The following is a 23,403-nucleotide window of genomic DNA, read 5'->3' on the forward strand; positions in this document are numbered from 1 at the left end:
ATTTTTCATCTAAACAGCTCAAAAAGAGTTCTAAGCATTAACTTGTGAACTTCACATTATAACTTGACACACGGGAGGTAAAAAAACCCACATAATTCTGTTTCTAAGGGTAGTGATTTTTTTTCTTTTTTCTTTTTTTTTTTTTTTGCAGGCCACATGTCTGTTATAGTGAAGTAAGTCCTTACAGTTATAGAGTGTGTTTGGCTGTTTAAGGGTGTCTAAGTACTGTAATTTCGCAATATGTGTGCTATGCACAAATTGTCATCGCTATGGTGCAGTGTTGCATTTTTGCCGAATAACTTCATTAAATAGCTGCATTGTGCTTGCAGAACGTACCTAGGGTCTGTAATTATTTTTTTAAAGGAGTAGCCAACTGATGATAGGGCCAGATTCGTTAGGGTGAAGGCAGTAACTGTGAACAGCCTTGCTCTGAAAAATGCTCAGCTGCTCAGGTCGGGGCTACCAGGGGGCTGACGAGGTTGGGCCTGAAGAGGCTTGGTTTCTATCCTGTCGGCCCCGCGGATGGACGTGATCTTCCGCAAATCACCGGAGGGGATGCTCACTCCTGCTTGGCGTCTTTGTGGAGGGGGTGTGGGTAACGTCATGGGGGCCCCACACCGAAAGCTGAGATTTTGAAATGAATGCCTAAGTGGGGGGCTCGTTTGCATTGACCCTTCTTAGAAGGCTGAGAATTCTTGTGCAAGGGTGTCTTCGTACCATGGCTTCATGCTTTGCTCTCGACACCTTACAGTTCCGAATACCTGCATTTTCGCTCCACACGGGGCCCAGATGTTGTGTAGCTGATTCTGGCACCCAGCATCAGCCTGGCACAGCAGAGACGCGCAGTAGCACCTGGCACGATCCCTTCCTGTCTCCTGCTAGAGTCCCTCTGTTGTGCTTTGACACCATTGAGTTTGCTCCTACTCCAGTCTGAAGCCCCGCCATGCTTCTCGGACCAGCTGTCAGGGGCCCGTGGCTGAGGCCGCGCTGGCACCCAGGACCGATGCCCTGGCGCTCACGTACACCGGCAGCATGGGAGGATGCTGTTTCCCCACTACGGAGGGTCTTCATTCCTACTATGGAGAAGGGGGGCGGTACCTGCAGGTATCAGTAGCATCTGGCTGTGAAGGAGATGCAGACCCTTTCCCGTCTGTGGGATCTTTGGTCACAAGGAGCCACCGCATAAGAAAGTCTGTGCCAAGTCCCAGCAGTGTCGCAATACAGTTGTGTCAGGTCGCCGCCCACAGAGGAGTGTCCTATAGAAATCACGTTATGCTGGTGACTGGGTCTCTCATTTACTTGCACTTCAGAATAAATCAACTATTTTTAAAAACTTTTATTGGCGTATCGTTGCTTTACAATGTTGTGATAGTTTCAGGTGTACAGCAAAGTTAGTCAGCTATACGTATACATGTATCCCCTCTTTTTTGGATTTCCTTCGCATTTAGGTCACCACAGAACATTGAGTAGAGTTCCCTGAGCTATACAGTAGGTTCTCATTAGTTATCTATTTTATACATAGTATCAATAGTGTATATATGTCAATCCCAATCTCCCAGTTCATCCCATCCCCCCTTTTCCCCCCTTGGTATCCATAGGTTTGTTCTCTACATCTGTGTCTCTGATTCTGTTTTGCAGATAAGATCACCTATACCATTTTTCTAGATTCCACATATATGCGTTAATATACAGTATTTGTCTTTTTCTTTCTGACTTACTTCACTCGGTATGACAGTCTCTAGGTCCATCCACATCTCTACAAATGACCCAGTCTCATTCCTTTTTATGGCTGAGTAATATTCCATTGTATATATGTACCACATCTTCTTTATTCATTCCTCCGTTGATGGACATTTAGGTTGCTTCCATGTTCTAGCTCTTATAAATAGTGCTGCGATGAACACTGGGGTGCATGTGTCTTTTTGAATTATGGTTTTCTCTGGGTATATGCCCAGTAGTGGGATTGCTGGGTTTTGAGAGCAGACCTCACAAATCATACTTTTACCATTCTTTCTTTGGGGGAAATGCCCTCTGATCTCTAAAGAATTCTAAGTGGATGATGTACAAATCATTTTGGGGACCATAATCCAGTTCTGAATAATATCTACTTGGAAAAAAAATCTCGTGAACTCTTTGACAACAAACAGCCCTGGAGTCTTCAATTATCAATTGAAGGATTGGAGCTTAAGTATTCCATATCTAATACTGTATCTTTCCAAATAGAACACTAGCGATTTGAAAACTGCATTGCAGAATAAAACTTGCACATGTCAGAAAAGCTCCCAGAGCTCAGCTTCTTCTGTGGGAAGAAATGGTAATCTTTTAAATGGCAATCTTTTTCGACTTTTTAAATGGAAGATAAAGTATAATTGGTGCCCCTCCCTGCCAGTGTCTCATTACATATCCAGGCCACGTAACTAGCTCATGAAATGTGCTACATCCTGGTGACATAAATGAAAACATCCCCTGAGCCGTAATAACCAGAGGGGTTTGTTTCTGTGGAAGATAGAGTGAAACTTTCAAATAATTCTTACAGTGTAGGATAGAACATCGTAAATAACTTACTTGCAACCTGTACACACTCAGGAAGTTAGACTTACCTGGACTTTAATTGTGTAATGACTTGGCTGTCTACAATTTAAGTGCCAGTATTACTCGGGTGAAGTGGATGGAGTTGGAGAACAATGATTTGTGCATATCTCTTTAAGGTCTTTTCTGATATCAATAAATGTTATCTTCTATTTAAGTGTGTCCCTTGAAATACATGGAACTCATTGTTATAGTAAATTTTTGTACATTTAAGCGATTTTAATTTCATAGTAGGGGACATGAAATATATCGTAGGAGTGTTAATGCCTCCTTTCACAAGCTGTTTCTTTATCCGTCTAGGTCCTGTTAGCCAGCAGCTTTGTGCCTATTTACGCAGGACTAAAACCAGTGGAATACAAAGGGCAGGTAAGATGCTTACAACTGACAGATGATCAGTAAATCCCGTGTTCATATGTTTCCTTCGAAAGATCCAATTGTACTGTTATTCTGGTGGCTCCAACTCCATTTGTATGACTTGTTTCCCCATAGTTTTGTTTCTGTTTAGCAGAAAAAACAAAAAAAATCAAGTGCAGGTGCTGTGGTGCCCTATCGCCTGCACACTTACACACACACTGATAACCAGACACAGTATCTATTCAACACACACCAGAGTTAAAAGTTGTGTGATCAAACACAGTAGCTATTTAATACATAAACCGGAGATACGCATCTCAGAACCAAATGCAGTATCTATTTAACCCACACCAGAGATACGTACTTTTTGTCATCAAATACACTGTCTCTTAACACCTACTCAAGATCAGGCACATATTCATGGATGATTTATGCCATTGGATGATTAATGCCATGGATGATTAATGCCATTTGTTTTATATATACATGATATGTACGTATTCATTCATAAATGTGTACAGGAAAAGTGTTTAATAGCTGTCATTCATTCTTTCACTTTGAAGGCCCAGCGAAGGGCCTGTGCTCAGTGAATGCATGATCTTACAACCAAGGAACTGACTTTTGCAAATCTCTTAGCTAATGTGATTGGGGGTCTGTCTGTGTTATGACCTTGTCAGGCCTTGTGATTTTCTTTCTCTGAGTTTTCCTGGTCATTCCCGCCCTTTTCTGTGCTTGTCATAGGATCCTTGGCCCAAAGCAGTCTGCCCTGGGACGGTTGTCTCAAACGGGCAGGTGAGGATGAGGTTGAGTAACTGGATGAGGCCATGTAGATGGACAGCCTAAGAGTGGACCATCAGGTCCAACTTGGACTCTCTTTATTACCTATATGCATACAGTATGTTATTTGCAGTGATGGGCTTACATGTTGTAGGCTAAAACCCTCTTTGTGACCAAGTAGAAACATAATATACATTGAATTTTTTAAAGCAGCATAAAATAAACATAAGCTCATGGAAACCCAGGTGTTTTTTTGCTGTTGTTGTTTTGTTTTGTTTTGTTTTGTTTCCATTTTGGATACTGCCTCTCAGAGCTAGCAGATACTCAGTTACCAAGGAGTATGATCTTTGCTGTCATTTGAAAATTGGAGAGGTTTCCCCTTTACATAATGATTCTAAAGTAAGTTAAGTAGCATTTTCTCTTAGAGCTGTAAAAAAATCAACATTTGTTTTTACGTATAAATTTCGAATACAGATGCTATCAAAATCAACTTTACATTATGATTATGAACTTTAATTTTATGATCTGAAATGTAATGATTTTACTTCATGCTATTGCTTGATAATATATAATCATGACAGAAATGGCTAAATGGTAGATAATATATAATCATGACAGAAATGGCTAAATGGTAGAAAAAAATATGCAAAATGCTCAGGTGTTTCATGAGATTGTATATGATCATGAAAAGGGGATTCAGAATCCAAGAATCAACAGAATTTCTGTTGTGATAGATAAATTAAGAGGTGGTGACTGAGAACGTGGGATGTAGGTATAGTAAGGAAGTGATGGAAAGGAGATGGGGGGGAAAGGAGGGATGGAATCAAGGCTAGAACAGAGCTGAGTCCCAGAAGCCTAGTATATTCTAAGACGATGCTGAACATTTCCTGTGTTTAAATAGTAATCACTGTATTATGAAGGAGGTATGGGTGGTAATGGCTCCTAGTTTCTTCCAACATACACTGTCCTCTTCTTCCTTAGTAACAGAAACCCAGTTTTTTTCTGGGCCTGTTACCGTGTAGCTAAAAGGCCACATTCTCCACCTTCCCTTGCGGCTAGGTGTGGCCATCCCCTTACGTGCTGGCAGTGAGAGGTAGGCCGAATTACTGTGGGACTTACAGGAAGGGAGGTTGTGTACCTTTTTTTCCTTCCTGCTGCCTGGAACTTAGATGTGATGACCAGAGCTCTGGCAGCTGTTATGAATCATGAGGTCACAGATCGCACCCTAGATAGAGTCAAATAATGAGATGGAAAGACCTGGGCCCTGAGTGACTTGAGGAGGGGGACCTTACCAGGCCACCTTCTGTATTTCTTTTACCCGGAAAAGTAAAACTTCCTGTTTTTATTGCTTTCTATTGGATGCATTAGAGTCCACTCCCATGTGCTGTAGGGATTATTACCCCCGTATTTTACAGATGAGGAAATTGAGTTGTAGAAACATTCATTCACTTCACTGAGGTCACCAAGCTTAGTAAGGGGGCAACTTTCCCAGGATGATCTCTAACGTTTGCATCTGCGCTGTGTCTCTTGCTTTACTTTGCTTTGGTCATTCCTTTAAAAAACCATCCCCCTTATTTTATTTCTGTCCTGCCCCATCCCCACTGCTCCAGGTGTATGACCAGAAGCCTAGGAATAGTTAAAGGGTAAGGTGTTCTCAGCTGAATTTCCTGCTATGTGATTGAATACTTAGATGGGAACATGGAACAAGGGCAGTCTCAATTAAACAGGGAATGCAGCACCTAGAGGTGTGAGAAAAAAGGGACCTTGGGAGGCGGGACACGGCCTTGCTGATGACTGACATCTGTGCACAGTTGGCACGTCATAATTACTTGTTGAATAGAATCTAATGTCTCCAGAAAGCGTTCGGTTTACCTTGGGTGTTTAATGAAGTGCAGGAAGAGGGGCCCCCGTGCACACGGTGATTGACAGTGTGCTCCTCAGAGACGTTGCTTCGTGTCTGCAGCCACACGGTGGCGACTTGCCAGCGCCCTTGTGTGCTTGCTATGGACTCTGTCAGGCCCCTGCCTTCCCCCAGCTGAATACGCTTTCTAGACCAGGTTAGTCTGTAGAATCGCTCCATTTTCAGGGAAATGCGAACTTTGCTTTAAATGCAGTGTTTTGCTGTGGGTGTGAGCTTTTCCTAATTCCATAAAACTTTGTGTCACGCTTTCTCCTGTTCTGGGTCTTGATGCTCTTGTGGAGGTCAGGTTTTGATTTGCTGGTTGGCCTTGGTGGTTTTTCTGAAGCGATGGAGGTTGCAACAGCAGGGGGGCAGAGAGAGCTCAGCATCACTTGGGTTTGAGGCAGAACCACAGGTGTCCTGCGCTGCTTCTGCATGCAGCTCCTGTTCAACCCGCTGACCACTCATCTCCACGTCTGGTGTCACTTAGGTACGGAACATACTGGGTTGTACTAATACTTATTTGTGGACCTGATATTTTTATTGCAAAAAATCTTTTATTAATCACGTAGAAGTTTCATACCTTCATAAGATTTAAGATTGACTTAAGCCACAGCAAATAACAGCATGATTCCTTCCTAAACTGTCTACCAGTTGTTTGAAGTGGTACAACATCTTGGAAAACGGCTTGGTTTTCCTAATTTTTTATTTTTTGAATTTTTAAAATTAATTAATTAATTTAAAAATTTTATTTATTTATTTTTGGCTGTGTTGGGTCTTCGTTGCCGCGAGTGGGCTTTCTCTACTTGCCGAGAACGGGGGCTACTCTTCGTTGCGGTGCGCAGGCTTCTCATTGCAGTGGCTTTTCTTGTTGCGGAGCACGGGGTCTAGGCACGTGGGCTTCAGTAGTTGTGGTGGGCTGGCTCAGTAGTTGTGCCGCACGGGCTTTGTTGCTCCGCGGCATGTGGGATCTTCCTGGACCAGGGCTCGAACCTGTGTCCCCTGCATTGGCAGGCGGATTCTTAACCACTGCGCCACCAGGGAAGTTCCTGGTTTTCCTAATTTTCAGAAAAGTTTTTGTAGCTTTCTCTGGCTTTATCTTAGGAGACTGTTTTTAGCACCGCACTTATACTGGATATTCATTAACAATTGAATAAATGGAAATAAATTGAACTTCAATCTTATCATTTTTACCAGTGGATTTTCCTTCAGTGTACATGGCCTCTTTCCAGTGATTGAATAAGCTGTGGGAATGTGCCTACTTTCAGAGCACGTTTTCACAGGTTCTGGTCATCAATGTGGAACAAGAATAAGGATTTTCAAGAGGAGGTCTTAACTGATCAGTTTTTGTTTTTGCTTTTTAATATTTATTTATTTAGGCTTTGCCGGGTCTTAGTTGCAGCACGTGGAATCTTTTTAGTTGCAGCATGCGAACTCTTAGTTCCGGCATGTGGGATCTAGTTCCCCGACCAGGGATCAAACCCGGGCACCCTGCATTGGGAGATTGGAGTCTTACCCACTGGACCACCAGGGAGATCCCTGATCAGTGTTTTTTTTGTTTGTTTGTTTTGTTTCATTTTAAGACATAGCATTAGTGTTGGCAAGTGACTATTTTATTGTTGTTTTGATATTTTAATCTCTGGAACTGTGATGCAGATCACAAGAAGAGCTATAGGTTAGTTTTTTGCTCTGAGTTAGATTTCAAGCACTATTGTAACAGTGTATTGTATAGAGAGTATTTATCATGGTATTCTAGTCATTGAGCCTTTTGCGTGGGTTATGAATTATTAATCTTTTCATTATTGGCATATCTGTGGGAAAGAATTGTAGAATGCTCTGTTACTACGTGTTTATATACAATTATTATTACAGTCCTTTGGCTTCTGTTTCTTCATGATTTAGACATGTCACGAGGATACCTATCTCAGTCACTGTCACAGCGCACGGCGGTGGCTGGCTGGGCGACCAGCTAGATTTGGCTTGATGGAACTCTGGTTATCAATTTACAGCTATGCTGAAATAGAAGCTCTTATTTTTCATCGGCTTTTTAAATTCTGCATGTCTATTTGATTTTTGAAAAAATAGGTTAGTTTTCCAGGGAACGTCTTCCATTAATAAATAGCACTTGTAGAATTTCAACTGCTAGAGTTTTCTGAAAGTTGGGTATATAGAATCACCATTTTTGAGCAACCTTCAGAAATCCAAAACTTAAGTCGGCAATTTACCAAAAATATTTAGTACAAGTCAGTGCTGCAGGTTTTCTCAACCAGGTTTTAATTTTTTAAATTTTATTTATTTTCACCTGTCACCCTTTCATTAAAAAATCTCCTATGTCTCTTGTCCCCTCCTGTGTTTCTTCATCCCAAATGGTAGATTCTGACCTGTGTCCTGGGGGGTGGGTATCTATTTGACATAAACACACTCCCTCTCCCTTCTCCCCTTCCCCTCTTCTTCCCTATCCCCCCTCCCCCTTTGTCCCTACCCCTTCCTCCCTCTCCCCACTCCCCCTTTGGCCCTCTCCCCCCTCCTCCTTCCACCCTCTCACCCCTCCCCTTCCTCCCTCTCCCCTCCCCCTCTTCCTCCCTCTTCCCCTCCCCCTTTGTCCCTCTCCCCTCCCCCTTCCACCCTCTCACCCCTCTCCCTTCCTCTCTCTCCCCCTTCTCCCCCTCCCCCTTCACCCTTCCTCTCTCCCCCTTCCTCCCTCTCACCCCTCCCTCCTTCCTCCCTCTTCCCCCTCCCCATCCTCTCTCCCCCTCCCCCTTCCTCCCTCTCCCCTCTCCCCCTCCTCCCTCTCCCTCCTCTCCCCACTCTGTTTTGAGTCATGCCCAAGAACCTTCTGTAGGTGTGACTGTTTGTTCTCTATATCATGACAGCAAACAAGGTATGTTTGTAAGTAAAATTTTTTTTTTCAAACCTCCTTCACTTCCCCTGGTCTGCTTCCCCTGGTCCGCTTCCCCTCAGCCCTGCAGAAGCAGCTCTGGTCTTCCCCGCCTACACTGTGTCTTACAGTGTGTGAGGAAGAACAGTGAGTGTGGAGTGAATGGACCAGCTCCACCCCTTTTGCCAGCGTGCTTTCCAGCAGGGTCGGCAAATATTTTCTTTTTTTTTTTTGTAATTGAAATAAAGTTGATTTACAGTCTTGTGCCAATCTCTTCTGTACAGCAAAGTGACTCAGTTATACACAGAGACATTCTTTCTTCATATTCTTTTCCATTCTGTTTTATCCCAGGAGGTTGGATATAGTTCCCTGTGCTGTACACAGGAACTTGTTGTTGAACTTGTTGGGAACTTGTTGTTCATCCATCCTATACATAATAGTTTGCATCTGCTAACCCCGAACTCCCAGCCCAACCCCCTCCCTCCCGTGCTCCCCCTTGACAACCACAAGTCTCTTCTCTGTGTCTGGGTGTCTGTTTCTGTTTCATAGATAAGTTCATTTGTGTCAGATTTTAGATTCCACATATGAACGGTATCATATGGTATTTATCTTTCTTTTTCTGACTTACTTCATGCAAATATTTTCTGAAAGTATCAGATACTAACTACTCTCTGCATTGTGGGACATACTGTCTGGACCAGCACAACTCCTCAACTTTGCTGTTTTGTGGGAAAGCTCTGTGAAGTGGGAAATGTCATGGCTGGGTGCCAATAAAACTTCATTTCCCGAAGCAGGTGGTTGCCCAACCCCTGACCTAGAACAAGTAACCCTGCCAGCATCAATTTCCTTTTCTGTAAAATGAGGAAACTGAACATACTACTAGGATGGCCCTCCTACCCAATAGGGTCATAGTAAAGGTCAAATTAAATGATACATGAGAGGCTGTTTAATAAACCATTAGGCCCTGTGCCATGGTATTTATAATAATTATAGATATAAATGTCTCATTCAGTCTTCCAAAAAAAGTACTTTAAAAATTTATTTTATTGAAGTATAGTTGATGTACAATGTTGTCTTTAATTTCTGCTGCACAGCACAGTGACTCAGTTATACACATATATACATTCTTTTTCATATCGTTTTCCATTACTCTTTATCAGAGGATATTGAATATAATTCCCTGTGCTCTGCAGTAGGACCTTGTTGTTTATCCATTCTATATATACTAGTTTGCATCTGCTAACCCCAAACTCCCAATTCTTCCCTCCCCTACCCCCCTTCCCCCTGGCAACCACAAGTCTGTTCTCTAGGTCTGTGAGTCTGTTTCTGTTTTGTAGGTAAGTTCATTTGTGTCACATTTTAGGTTCCACATGTAAGTGATATCATATGGTATTTGTCTTTCTGACAAAAGTATTTTTTTTTACTTGCTTTTTGAGCAAAATACACTTGAAGCAAATTCAGCCCTGCATCGCGGTTCTATCGTGAGCATGTCGCAGTGTGGAGTGCACACCCAGGCACACACTGGGTGCTGTGGAAGGACTTGCTAGATGAACAAATAAGCCCTTTCAGCTCAAGTGCCCACCTCAGGTTTTAAAGTTCCCTCTTTAATTATGTAACAAGAGTTGCTGGAATTCGTGAGCCTCGCATGTACCCATAACATGTCATGTGTAAGGCAGAGGTTGACACGTACTGACAGATGAATACACTGCCGGGCTTGGGTGTGACAGGTGCCATTACCCTTTAGAATAACTGCATTAGCTCTGGTTTCCAGTGCTGTCACCCTCAGAGGACAGTTACACTAGACCCCCTACCCCACCATGGGGCACGAGATTTTCTTCTCTACTGAGCAGTTGTGTCTTCACAAGTCTCTGGGCTTAGGCAGTGGACCTTACCATGGAGCACGTTTAGAATATGGGAATCAAGGGTATTAGGACAAGTGACAACAACTGCGGGGACAGAAGCAAGTTTGATTTATTTATTTATTTTATTTATTTTTTTTTTTGTGGTACGCGGGCCTCTCACTGTTGTGGCCTCTCCCGTTGTGGAGCACAGGCTCCGGACGCACAGGCTCAGCGGCCATGGCTCACGGGCCCAGCCGCTCCGTGGCATGTGGAATCTTCCAGGACCGGGGCACGAACCCGTGTCCCCTGCATCGGAGGCGGACTCTCAACCACTGCGCCACAAGGGAAGCCCGCAAGTTTGATTTTTGAAACACATTTTGCCCGGGAATTTTTTTTTTTTTTTTACATATTTGGGCATTCCCTTTCCTTTGAGGATGATGGTGCTAGGTACTGAAACTAACCAACACAGGGCAACGCTACCCTGGGAAGACCCATGAGGAAAATTTTGGAATCCTAGGACTCATGGCAGTAATTCCCAGCTTATGGAGTGCTGTCCACGAGGTGGGAATGGGGGACTGACCTGGAGGAATGTACTGCAAACAGTCAGAGAATCATGGCCAGGAGTATATAAAATGCAGAATTTTAAACCGTCTGTACCACATGCAGTATATTTGCACGGAGGAATGTTGGCTGCTGTTGGCGTCGTTTCCAGCAATTTTGCTAGAATCTGAGTGCCCGAGTGTGTGTGTGTGGTTGCTGGGAGTGATACAGCTCAGGAGAGCATGAGCCAGGAGTAAGATGCACTCTGCATTTAGAACTGAGCTGGTGGGGTTAGGGTGACAGGAGTCAGTAACGCTGAAGACTGAATCAAGTCATTGGATAAGCTGTATGTTTTCCCTAATCATTTATCCAATCACAATAAGCTAACAAGAGCAAACGAAACTTGGAAAAAAAGATTTTCATTTCCCTGAAACCTCAGTCATTAGCCCTATGGTAGATTAGAACACTTTGCAATTTAATGAGCCAGACTGCCCTTCTTTTCCTTCAGTTGAATAAATCAGGTGAGCTCTCAGTTAAGTTATATGACCCTTGGTACATATTTTTAATTTCCCTTGATGAAACCTATATGAATTTTTACATCATTGGTGAGATGTTCTACTGAGGATAAGAAAGGTAATTTTGAAAGGTGTCTTTTTGTTCTCTCTCTAGGTACTATCCTATTCCAGAAATTGGTGTCTACACCCAAAGCAATCAGGGAAGAAAAAAAAAGCTCCAGGTCAATAAGGCACAGAACCAGATATCTGGGGGCCTTCTCACTACAAACCTCCCTTTTTTAGACTGTGTTTGTATAGTCGTGTGCGTGTGTATATATGTATGCATATATCCACATACACGTATTATACACAAACAAATATGTGTGCTCTATAATAAACATAATTATATGTGTTTTGTTCTTTTAAAAATAATGACAACAAGCAAATTATCTAGGCCAGGTTCATTTTAATCTAATCTATTTATGTTTTCTGCTCCACCAAAATGCAGTTCGTTCAACAGAAATTTTCAACACATTTTCACCTTTTATTTACTTACTTTTATTCCCTCTGGGGGGAGTTGGTGGCTGGCTGAGGCCTTTGTAAACAATGCTGTACTGATCATTTAGTAACCAGCTCTAGAAATCAAAACAAGAAAGATTTTAAAAAAGACATGTGAGAAAAGAGGAATGAACAGTTTTAAGTGAGTTAAGGATGCTTTATTTTATTTTTTTATTTTTAAAATTTTTGGCTGTGTTGGATCTTCATTGCTGGGCGTGGGCTTTCTCTAGTTCCGGGGAGCAGGGGCTACTCTTTGTTGTGGTGTGCGGGCTCAGTAGTTGCGGCTCGTGGGCTTCAGTAGTTGCAGCACGTGGGCTTCAGTAGTTGCGGCACATGGGCTCAGTAGTTGTGGTGCACGGGCTTAGTTGCTCCGTGGCATGTGGGATCTTCCTGGACTAGGGATCAAACCCATGTCCCCTGCATTAGCAGGTGGATTCTTAACCACTGCACCACCAGGGAAGCCCCAGGATGCTTTATTCTAACTGGTTTCTTGCTCATCACCCCACCTTCTTGCTTTCCCCACAAAAGATTCTTCTGTGCAGCATTCTCCACACTTTCCAGCCCCCCGCTTTTTTTTCTCACATCACCTGCAGGGTATTTCCAATTCAGATACAGCTGGGAGCATTTGAACCTCAGTGTTGCATGTTTGCTTATTTATTTATTGTTAGAGCTGATTCGGTTAACGTGTGGGCTCAAGGAAAGATGGAGACCCTTTTGCCTTGAAACAATGTAAGGAGTATTATCTTTGTGTTTCTTCAATCCTTTCCCAGTGTACAATTCTGCACAAGCCTCTAGAAGCTTCTCTGACCTGCTCTGTCCATGCCTTTCCTTCAGGCTTGGGTCTGAACGCACAGAATGTCTTCTGAGTAATGTTCCTGTTTAACACAGCACCTCTCCTCCCCAGTTCTTCAAGGCTTGAAGACGTTACATACTCAGGAACCGCTTTGGAAATGGAAGGGTTTCTGGCGGTTCTATTTATTTTTAAGTTTGCTACAGAAAATGCCGATTTCCAGTTCTTAGGGTAAAGGTAGAACCTCCTGGGACTTCCCTGGCAGTCCAGTGGTTAAGACTCTGCGCTTCCACTGCAGGGGGGCACAGGTTCCATCCCTAGTCGGGGAACTAAGATCCCACAAGCCACAGCAGCACAAACTCCTGTTTTGGGGACGGTTTGCTCAGTGTCAGAGTAAACCTGGCTTTGCATTCTGATTAGATAATGAATCCCAGCCTAATTACACATGGCTTCTTATGCAAGCACCGTCATCAGTAAAAATTTAGGTACTTCTTATGTGAAATGATCTACTTAAAGCTTTTAAACAATTGGAGAGACTTCCTGATTCTGTTCAGGGTTCTTATTATATGGGTTAATGATATGCATACAAAGATTTGCTTTGCTTCCAAAACAAATCTAATCTGACGGGTCCTGATAAACCGTAAGTTAAGGGCGTTCCCAAGGCATGCCTTGTTAGAAGGAAAGAGTCCTTTTGGGGAAATGCATGCTCGTTTTCTTCACGTGGGAGGGATGTTGTCGACAGGCGCTGATGAGCGGTGTGCTTTCCACAGAAATGGGTAGACGGATGCTTTACCAACAGCCTGCCCGTCCTGCCTGTAGGCCGGACAGTGACCGTCTCAGCATTCAGCGGGAGAGTGGACATCTCCCCGCAGGACGAAGGGCAGCTGGATTTCTATGTGACCATAGCCAAGCAGCACATACTGGTGAGTAATGATGTTCACTGATAACTGAAGACTCCTCATCTCCGAAAACTTTCCACATGCTTCCAGAACTTTGGCAACTCAGTTTTATGTACAAATTGCATAAATATTTAAATAATCTACATGTGTCATGCATACGGACATGACTGTTACTATCAACAGTCTATTTGTGAAACATTTTCCATTTCTTCACTTATTTTTCAGGTCAGTATACTGGGCAGGATTTCAGTGCACTTTTAAATTAGATCACTTAATTGTTTTAAAACATGGCAGGAATTAAGTAGGTAAGAGAAAAACTTAGGACCTAACAGAATAACTTACATAAAAATGTGGATTCCCTTAATCTCGTCGAATAGCTCTCAACAGGAGGTGATATCGTACACAGGAGACACTGGCAGTGTCTGGAGCCGGTTTTGGTCATCACGTCTGGGGTGTGTGCTGGCATCTAGTGGGTGGAGCCCGGGGATGCTACTCAGCATCCTACAGTGCACAGGACGGCCCCACCACAAAGAAGCATCTGGCCCAAAACGCCAGTGGTCCCCAGGCTGAGAAACCCTCATGCAGTATATGGGTGGGGGTGAATTTTTAAATTTAATTTTCTTCCTCCTGACTTTTTTTTAGATTGCTAATAGCATCTATGATAAGAAAGCTTCGGTTACAGAGATGATGTCCATTTACCTGTACCGTAATATCCTCCAGCTTCCATTTGTCTTTCTATCCTAGCTGTCCACGGCAAACCTGGTGAGGCTTCACCAAGCCCTTTTCCCACCAAGCGAGACGATAATGGAATCACTATATCGTCGTGGCTTTGATGACGCCATCAAGTTTTTACTTAAAGAAAGTTGGTTTGAATACAACGCTTAAAACTTTACAACGCAAAGCACATTTCAGACCGTTTTTGATGGAGGTCTCTAATCCTTTTTTAAAAGCCTATCATAACTCTCTATCTGTTTTGTTATTAGTTTTTGTAATATTTGTAAGTTTTAAATCATTACTTGGTGCAAGGAAATGAGGCATTTTGGTTGAATTTGGCAGCGTCATTAAGAAGGTTACACTCAGGTGGTAAGGAATCGTTGTAAGAGAACCACCACATCCTTTGAAAGCCCGCTGGGAACGTAAGGGGTTCTCTGGGGAAACCGTGGTATGCTGGAAATGAGGGTCGTGGTGCACACATTCTCTGCACGGATAACGTGGCAGCACCCTTCAGACGTGAAGCACGGGCGTTTCCAGGAGACACCGGTGTCCTGTAGTTCCAGAATGGAAGGGAGCATGTTCTCAGGCTGGACCCCACTCCCTCTCAGGTGGGCCAGGAGGGATGTGAGAAATAGTCAGCGTCATGAAAGGCCTTTAACAAGGAGTGGAGCAACAAAGGCTTGCTTTTCCTAGGTGTGTACAGTTGTTCCTGGGGTGGAGGTAGAAAGGTGAATAGCAGAGAGTAACCGGAAGCCCAGAGTTTGAAATTAGGTATGTCTTCCTTAGCCCTTGCCCTCCGGAAACCTGCTCGCCAGCTCACGTCATTGTCAGGCTCTTCTGACGCCTCCCTGTCGTTAATATTCTCTGTCCTTATCTCCCCAGCTCTTTCTCTGTCCTGGTTTCTCTGTCTTTCTCTCCCTATTCCTTCAAGGCCATACTTCACCAAGTGTTCAGTCATTACTCTGTGTACCAGACATAGGTACTCTAAGAACTTAAATGGATAAGATACTACTAGACACGAAGAGCCAAGTCAACCAAGTAGCCTAGCAAATAACAATTCAGTCCAGAATCATCATTCCTTCATTATTTTTAAATCATGCTATACCGACCCCAGGTCTTCCATTTTTTGAGTAGTTGTCCTGTCACTTGAGGACTCATGTGTAGGTTTACACTGACTCATGTACACCCGTCTTAAATCTTAACTCGTTTTTATGGTGCTTTCCCAAGCATGAACTCTTAATTACTATGAAGCAGTGAGACACAAACCAGTTTAATTGCATGTCTTTAATTGTTTTGCATTTCTCTTTTTACCGTTTGAAACCATCTTTAAGTCAATTTTATGGTTCTTGCCCAAAATACACAACTTTTAGCATAGAAACACCAACTACTGCTTGTTTTCTTACGAGTCATGCCAGGACTCGGAGAGTAGTGATGTTTCTTGGGGGTCTGTGTTTTTTCCTACTCTAGCAAACATGTAGTTAAATCTTAATATGTTGTTCTCATAAGTGACTTGAAGTGGATGGATTCTCCGTTCTTCCATCTGTTTATTCACTAGATTTTCCCCTTACCTGTTATTTTATGTGAATAATCTATTTGTATGCTATTTCAGTAAATTACTTATCGATTCCTCCCCGAGCAAAACCAAACCTTCATATGTTAGACTTTTAAAAACGATATCGTACCTTCTACGTATGTCTTTGACCATGTGAGTGGATGGTACTTGCCTTGAAAAATCCTGTAAGATGGTGGGAAGATGGGTCTGCAGGGCAGCAACTTTCTAACACTTGGGAGACGTGGCCCCGTAATACAGCACCTCATCTGTAGCATCAGCGTCCTCCAGGTGTGCTGTGCCATCTCCTCACCTGAGGCCTGTCACAGCCCACGCTGTGTGGTGGCTACGGAGCGTCCTCATGCAGCTGTAGTAACAGAAATGGGCGCTAACGACAGGGTGCCCATGTTATTGGGACCAGCCCTTCAAAGCGCTGTAGCACTGGTGTATGGAACATCTGAAGAGACTTTCTGACCCGGTTCCTGATAGGTTTGCTCGGTAATTACTGGGACTGGCAGCTTGATAAGTGCCCGTTGCCCTGTTGGGGTAATTTCCTAATATCTTTGAATCTGTCATTTAAAATTTCATTAGTCTTCTTTTCAGTAACAGTCTCTACTTTGTAACTATGGTAACCCACTGCTTCTACTGACAATTAGAGAAAATAGATTTGGTTTTGAAGTTAAGTAATGTGCGAAAGGACCAAGCAGTATATTTAAAACAAAACAAAAAAAAACCCCCACAAAACTCTCTTACATTCTGGTTTCCCAATATGGGGCATTGTGTGTGCATATGAGAAGCTTGCAAAGAAAGAGCTGTGAGGCTCTGAGCATTGAATTATGATCCTAAACAGACATGGGCAGTTAACATGGACACATTTCATTTATGCTGCTTTTTTTCCTGATGACTAAAATATATATAAATATATATATATATATATATATATATAAGTCATAGAAATGTTTCTGGATCTAGGGCATTACTTTTACAGTTGAGGAACCAATGATTAGGGAAATTCGGGGTTTTGAGGTTTTTCTGGCCTGAGTTATGTCTACACTATAGCAAAATAAAACTGAAATTTGAAGTAATTATCCACATAGCTTGAAGTGGGAGGAAAAGCAATTACTGCAGATGAGGAAAAGTGGATAAACTTCAGTAATAATAATAATTGCTATTATATACGAGTAACAGTATTATTTCATTATAACTTTATATTATAGTACTATTGAAAGTAGTTATCATTGTTCACAGATTGACAGTTTAGGTGGGCTGAATTCATGTAATTGCTCACCTCTGCACTTACGTTTGTCCCTATTGACACAACTCAAAGCTTTGCTGACTAAATGCTAATACATATAGTTATGTATCCTCACATACGTCCCCTTGGGATAATTCTCCTGCTCTCTCTCTTTTTTTTTTTTAATATCCCTTTCTCTTGATGTACTTCAAGAGGGGCAAGAATAGGATTCAATCTTTTCCTTGTTATGTATAGAAAGCATCTCTGAATATGCAGTCTTGCACAACTCATAACAGCATATCCAACTTGATCTTGAAATAAGGTAAAGGTAGTTTGTTGGAAGCACAGACGAGGGAAGGGATGCATTTCGCTGCCACTTCTCATGGCTCCTTGCACGGGATGCACAGAAGCAATGGTAGTAGACGGAGGATGTCGTCATCCCTAGCAAGGCATCTTAGTCTATTCAGGCTGCTGTAACAGAAGACCACAGACATTGCTCCCTGTTCTAAAGCCTAGGAAGTCCAAGATCAAGGCACTGGCCAATTCACTGTCTTCACATGGTGGAAGGGGTGAGTAAGCTTTCCAGGTCCTTTCTTAAGGACGCTAATCCCATTCATAAGGGCTCCACCCTTGTGATCTAACCACCTCCCAAAGGCCCCACTTCCTGTTACCATCACCTTAGGGGTTAGGATTTCAACCTATGGTTTTTTTGTCGGCGGGACACAGACATGCCACCTGTAGCTCAAAGGGAGGTAGATTTGCTGCTGTACAACGAGGGGAGGGAGGAATGTCCATGAAACCCAGGTAATTCCCTTGGGTATCCCCTCTACTACCATCACTAGTGGACTAGTTAGTGGAAAACTACTGCGACTGTCTATGGCAGAAGCAAGAGTACAGATCAGTCAGGACTGAACATTTGGGTCATTGCGCTGGAAGATGGGCTCTGATCACCAGAGGTGTGGGTGGAAGCAGAGAGAGTGCGTGATGGAGAATGAGTGAGCGGAGTGAGACTTAGCTGAGGAGCAGTGACACAGCCACAGGCGGGTATCCTGCAGCACAAGGCAGGAGCAGTGCTCTGGGACGGCCAACCTGATGCAAGACAGTCAAGGCTTGGCACTGTTCAGAAGCCCGGGCCTCCATCACTGCTGACTGAGGGAGCCTCCTGCTCATGTCCTTTGAGTGCACTCTCTGTGTGACTGGATTTATCTGGCAGCAACCACCTGGCTTGTGGGAACTCAGTTCCCTGACCAGGGATTGATCCAGTGAAAGTGAAAGGGCGGAAACCTCATCACTGGACCGCCAGGGAATTCCCTCTCTCTGACTTTAGGATAGCCAGAGCCACTGTCTTCTACTTGCTACCCAAGTATAGTTGATATAGTTAAAATGCATCAATTCCTCCTCAACAACTAGGGAAAAAGTAGATGAAGCCTTGCAAATTATCTTTCGCATAATGTCTTGTGTTTAAAAATCCCTGTGAAAGGAAGCAGGCTTTTACGGTAGGGTATCTGTCTTCCTAAAGCATTAACAGGTTGGTAAACACAAAAGGATTTCAGTTAGGTTGTCAGTTACAGAGACAGAGACTCACCATGTGTCTCCGAATGAGGGGTGTGATGCTTCGTTGGAATTTACATGCAGTATGAGGAGAACCATCATTTGAATAGTTTTAGCACCCTAAAGCTGAAGGACATTGTGTGGGCTGCTCTACTATCATTCTTCATATTTCACTATCAAGTGTGTTGTTAGATTAGCAGCTTTGCAAATCCCTGCCTAGCACACTGAGAACTGAATACATGACTGAATTTGAACGGGTTTTCCGGTTTCACAATCTGAAAACTTGTTTCCAAACACAGTAAGGTTGTTTGATTGCCCGTTATAACCACCCGTATATTGTGATGCTTGCTACACCATTCTCTTCAGAGATTTCCAACCTCTCTTTTTTTTTTGTAAATAAGGTTTTTTAAAATTAATTAATTAATTTAGTCTGCGTTGGGTCTTTCTCGCTGTATGGGGCTTTCTCTAATTGCAGCGAGCGGGGGCTATTCTTCGTTGTGGTGTGCGGGCTTCTCATTGCGGTGGCTTCTCTTGTTGAAGAGCACGGGTTTCAGTAGTTGTGGTACGTGGGCTCAGTAGTTGTGGCTCGTGGGCTTTAGAGCGCAGGCTTAGTAGTTGTGGCACATGGGCTTAGTTGCTCATGTGGAGTATGTGGGATCTTCCCGGACCACGGCTTGAACCCATGTCCCCTGCATTGGCAGGCGGATTCTTAACCGCTGCACCACCAGGGGAGTCTGTAAATGTCCGACCTTGCTTGAATATGACCTACTTTATATGGTGATCCAATACCTATATGCATATATTTTACATACACATATGTATACATAAATTAAAAAAATTAAAAATAATTTCATAAGACAGTACTCTCGTTATGTGTAATTCTTTTTGATATTTTTTATCACATTTTATTAAAAAAATATTGTCATGACATTTAAATGATTTCACAGCTGCTAACAAGTCAGGAGCTAGAGTCTGAAAACACAATTCTAACCAAATTTTAGAACATCAGTGTCACTGAGGTTCTCAATTTGTGTTTAAAATGCCTTTGTTTAAATTAAAAAAATCACCCTTCATATATGGCATGGTAGAATAAATCATCAGTACTATGTTTGAAATATTTATTTCTTCTCTCATCCTAAGTTCTTTTTCTGTGTGTGGGGGATTTTTTTTTCTTTACTCAAACAGAAAGTCATGAAAATTATAATCATCCTCATCAGTTCACTCAGTCCCATTTATTTAATTTTTTTTTATCTTGATCTTTTGTTAGCACTTTTATGAATTCATCAGTTTTCCATTAGAGTTCTGAAAATGCTTATTCATTCAGTTCAGCAGTATGGTCAGTTACTGGAAACCTGTACTTGTCACAGTCTTTTCCATGAATTCCTTGAAGATGAAACCCTTTTATAGGAACATTTTTGCAAAAGCATCAGAGTACACCCAGAACTGTCTGTAAATGACAAAAGACTTAAAAATGACGATGGTTAAATATTTGATGAAAGTTCATAATCAATTGACAAGGAAATGTAGTTATTTCTGAGATATACATTTTAAATAACTAGAATTATGACATATAACATTATATCAGAACATATAAGATTTTTAGAAATTTCATGTAATGTCTGAAACATTTATATTAACATATTTCCATACAAATAACCCAAAGAAAGTTTAGTATTAGTTGTTTTTTTGTTTGTTTTTTTATACTGCAGGTTGTTATTAGTCATCACTTTTATATACATCACTGTATACATGTCAATCCCAATCGCCCAATTCAGCACACCACCATCCCCACCCCACTGCAGTTTTCCCCCCTTGGTGTCCATACGTTTGTTCTCTACATCTGTGTCTCAACTTCTGCCCTGCAAACCGGTTCATCTGTACCATTTTTCTAGGTTCCACATACATGCGTTAATATACGATATTTGTTTTTCTCTTTCTGACTTACTTCACTCTGTATGGCAGTCTCTAGGTCCACCCACGTCTCAACAAATGACTCAATTTAGTTCCTTTTTATGGCTGAGTAATATTCCATTGTATATATATGTACCACAACTTCTTTATGCATTCATCTGTTGATGGGCATTTAGGTTGCTTCCATGATCTGGCTATTGTAAATAGTTCTGCAATGAATATTGGGGTGCATGTGTCTTTTTAAATTCTGGTTTTCTCTGGGTATATGCCCAGTAGTGGGATTGCTGGATCATATGGTAATTCTATTTTCAGTTTCTTAAGGAACCTCCATACTGTGCTCCACAGTGGCTGTATCAATTTACATTGCTACCAAAAGTGCGAGAGGGTTCCCTTTTCTCCACACCCTCTCCAGCATTTGTTGTTTGTAGATTGTCTGATGATGCCTATTCTAACTGGTGTGAGGTGATACCTCATTGTAGTTTTGATTTGCATTTCTCTAATAATTAGTGATGTTGAGCAGCTTTTCATGTGCTTCTTGGCCATCTGTATGTCTTCTTTGGAGAAACATCTGCTTAGGTCTTCTGCCCATTTTTGGATTGGGTTGTTTGATTCTTTAATATTGAGCTGCATGAGCTGCTTGTAAATTTTGGAGACTAATCTTTGGCAGTTGCTCCATATGCAAGTATTTTCTCCCATTCTGAGGGCTGTCTTTTTTTTAACATCTTTATTGGGGTATAATTGCTTTACAATGGTGTGTTAGTTTCTGCTTTATAACAAAGTGAATCAGTTATACATATACATATGTTCCCATATCTCTTCCCTCTTGCGTCTCCCTCCCTATCCCACCCCTCCAGGCGGTCACAAAGCACTGAGCTGATCTCCCTGTGCCATGCGGCTGCTTCCCACTAGCTATCTACCTTACGTTTGGTAGTGTATATATGTCCATGCCTCTCTCTCGCTTTGTCACAACTCACCCTTCCCCCTCCCCATATCCTCAAGTCCATTCTCCAGTAGGTCTGTGTCTTTATTCCTGTCTTACCCCTAGATTCTTCATGACATTTTTTTTCTTAGATTCCATATATTTGTGTTAGCATACGGTATTTGTCTTTCTTTTTCTGACTTACTTCACTCTGTATGACAGACTCTAGGTCTATCCACCTCATTACAAATAGCTCAATTTCGTTTCTTTTTATGCCTGAGTAATATTCCATTGTATATATGTGCCACAGCTTCTTTATCCATTCATCCGATGATGGGCACTTAGGTTGTCTCCATCTCTGGGCTATCGTAAACAGAGCTGTAATGAACATTGTGGTACATGACTCTTTTTGAATTATGGTTTTCTCAGGGTATATGCCCAGTAGTGGGACTGCTGGGTCATATGGTAGTTCTATTTGTAGTTTTTTAAAGGAACCTCCGTACTGTTCTCCATAGTGGCTGTACCAATTCACATTGCCACCAGCAGTGCAGGAGGGTTCCCTTTTCTCCACACCCTCTCCAGCATTTATTGTTTCTAGATTTTTTGATGATGGCCATTCTGACTGGTGTGAGATGATATCTCATTGTAGTTTTGATTTTCATTTCTCTAATGATTAATGTTGTTGAGCATTCTTTCATGTGTTTGTTGGCAGTCTGTATATCTTCTTTGGAGAAATGTCTATTTAGGTCTTCTGCCCAGTTTTGGATTGGGTTGTTTGTTTTTTTGTTATTGAGCTGCATGAGCTGCTTGTAAATTTTGGAGATTAATCCTTTGTCAGTTGCTTCATTTGCAAATACTTTCTCCCATTCTGAGGGTTGCCTTTTCGTCTTGTTTATGGTTTCCTTTGCTGTGCAAAAGCTTTGAAGTTTCATTAGGTCCCAGTTGTTTATTTTTGTTTTTCTTTCCATTACTCTAGGAGGTGGATCAAAAAAGATCTTGCTGGGCTTCCCTGGTGGCGCAGTGGTTGAGAGTCCGCCTGCTGATGCAGGGGACACAGGTTCATGCCCCGGTCCGGGAAGATCCCACATGCTGCAGAGCGGCTGGGCCCGTAAGCCATGGCCGCTGGGCCTGCGCGTCCGGAGCCTGTGCTCCACAACGGGAGAGGCCACAACAGTGAGAGGCCCGTGAACCGCAAAAAAAAAAAAAAAAAAGATCTTGCTGTGATTTATGTCAAAGAGTGTTCTGCCTATGTTTTCCTCTAAGAGTTTTATACTGTCCGGTCTTACATTTAGGTCTTGAATCCATCTTGAGTTTATTTTTGTGTATGGTATTAGGGAGTCTTCTAATTTCACTCTTTTACATGTAGCTGTCCAGTTTTCCCACCACCACTTATTGAAGAGACTCTCTTTTCTCCATTGTATATCTTTGTCTCCTTTGTCATCGATAAGTTGACTATAGGAGCATCGGTTTATCTCTGGGCTTTCTATCTTCTTCCATTAATCTATATTTCTGTTTTTGTGCCAGTACCATATTGTCTTCATTACTGTAGCTTTGTAGTATACTCTGAAGTGAGGGAGTCTGACTCCTCCAGCTCCGTTTTTGTCCCTCAAGACTGCTTTGGCTATTCGAGGTATTTTGTGCCTCCATACAATTTTTTTTTAACATCTTTATTGGAGTATAACTGCTTTACAATGGTGTGTTAGTTTCTGCTTTATAACGAAGTGAATCAGTTATACATATACATATGTTCCCATCTCTCTTCCCTCTTGTGTCTCTCTCCCTCCCACACTCCCTATTCCACCCGTCTAGGTGGTCACAAAGCACGGAGCTGATCTCCCTGTGCTATGCGGCTGCTTCCCAGTAGCTATCTATTTTACGTTGGAAGTGTATATATGTCCATGCCAC

The 23,403-nt window shown here is 42.4% G+C and overlaps 1 protein-coding gene across 3 annotated transcripts in view; it reads left to right on the forward strand.

Moving 5' to 3' along the window:
- LOC101338804 (patatin-like phospholipase domain-containing protein 4) overlaps positions 1-19,531 on the forward strand; it is a 33,945-nt gene extending 14,414 nt beyond the window's left edge. For all 3 annotated transcript variants that reach the window (XM_073799155.1, XM_033849643.2, XM_033849644.2), the window contains exons 5-7: positions 2,890-2,955; positions 13,492-13,644; positions 14,365-19,531. In XM_073799155.1, coding sequence (XP_073655256.1) covers positions 2,890-2,955; positions 13,492-13,644; positions 14,365-14,505 — 360 coding nt within the window. In that variant the 3' untranslated portion in view covers positions 14,506-19,531. The remainder of the gene's footprint in view (positions 1-2,889; positions 2,956-13,491; positions 13,645-14,364) is intronic.
- Positions 19,532-23,403: the final 3,872 nt, after the last annotated feature.

Source organism: Tursiops truncatus, chromosome X (genome assembly GCF_011762595.2).
Source record: "Tursiops truncatus isolate mTurTru1 chromosome X, mTurTru1.mat.Y, whole genome shotgun sequence".
In the NCBI taxonomy this organism is placed as follows: Eukaryota; Metazoa; Chordata; class Mammalia; order Artiodactyla; family Delphinidae; genus Tursiops; species Tursiops truncatus.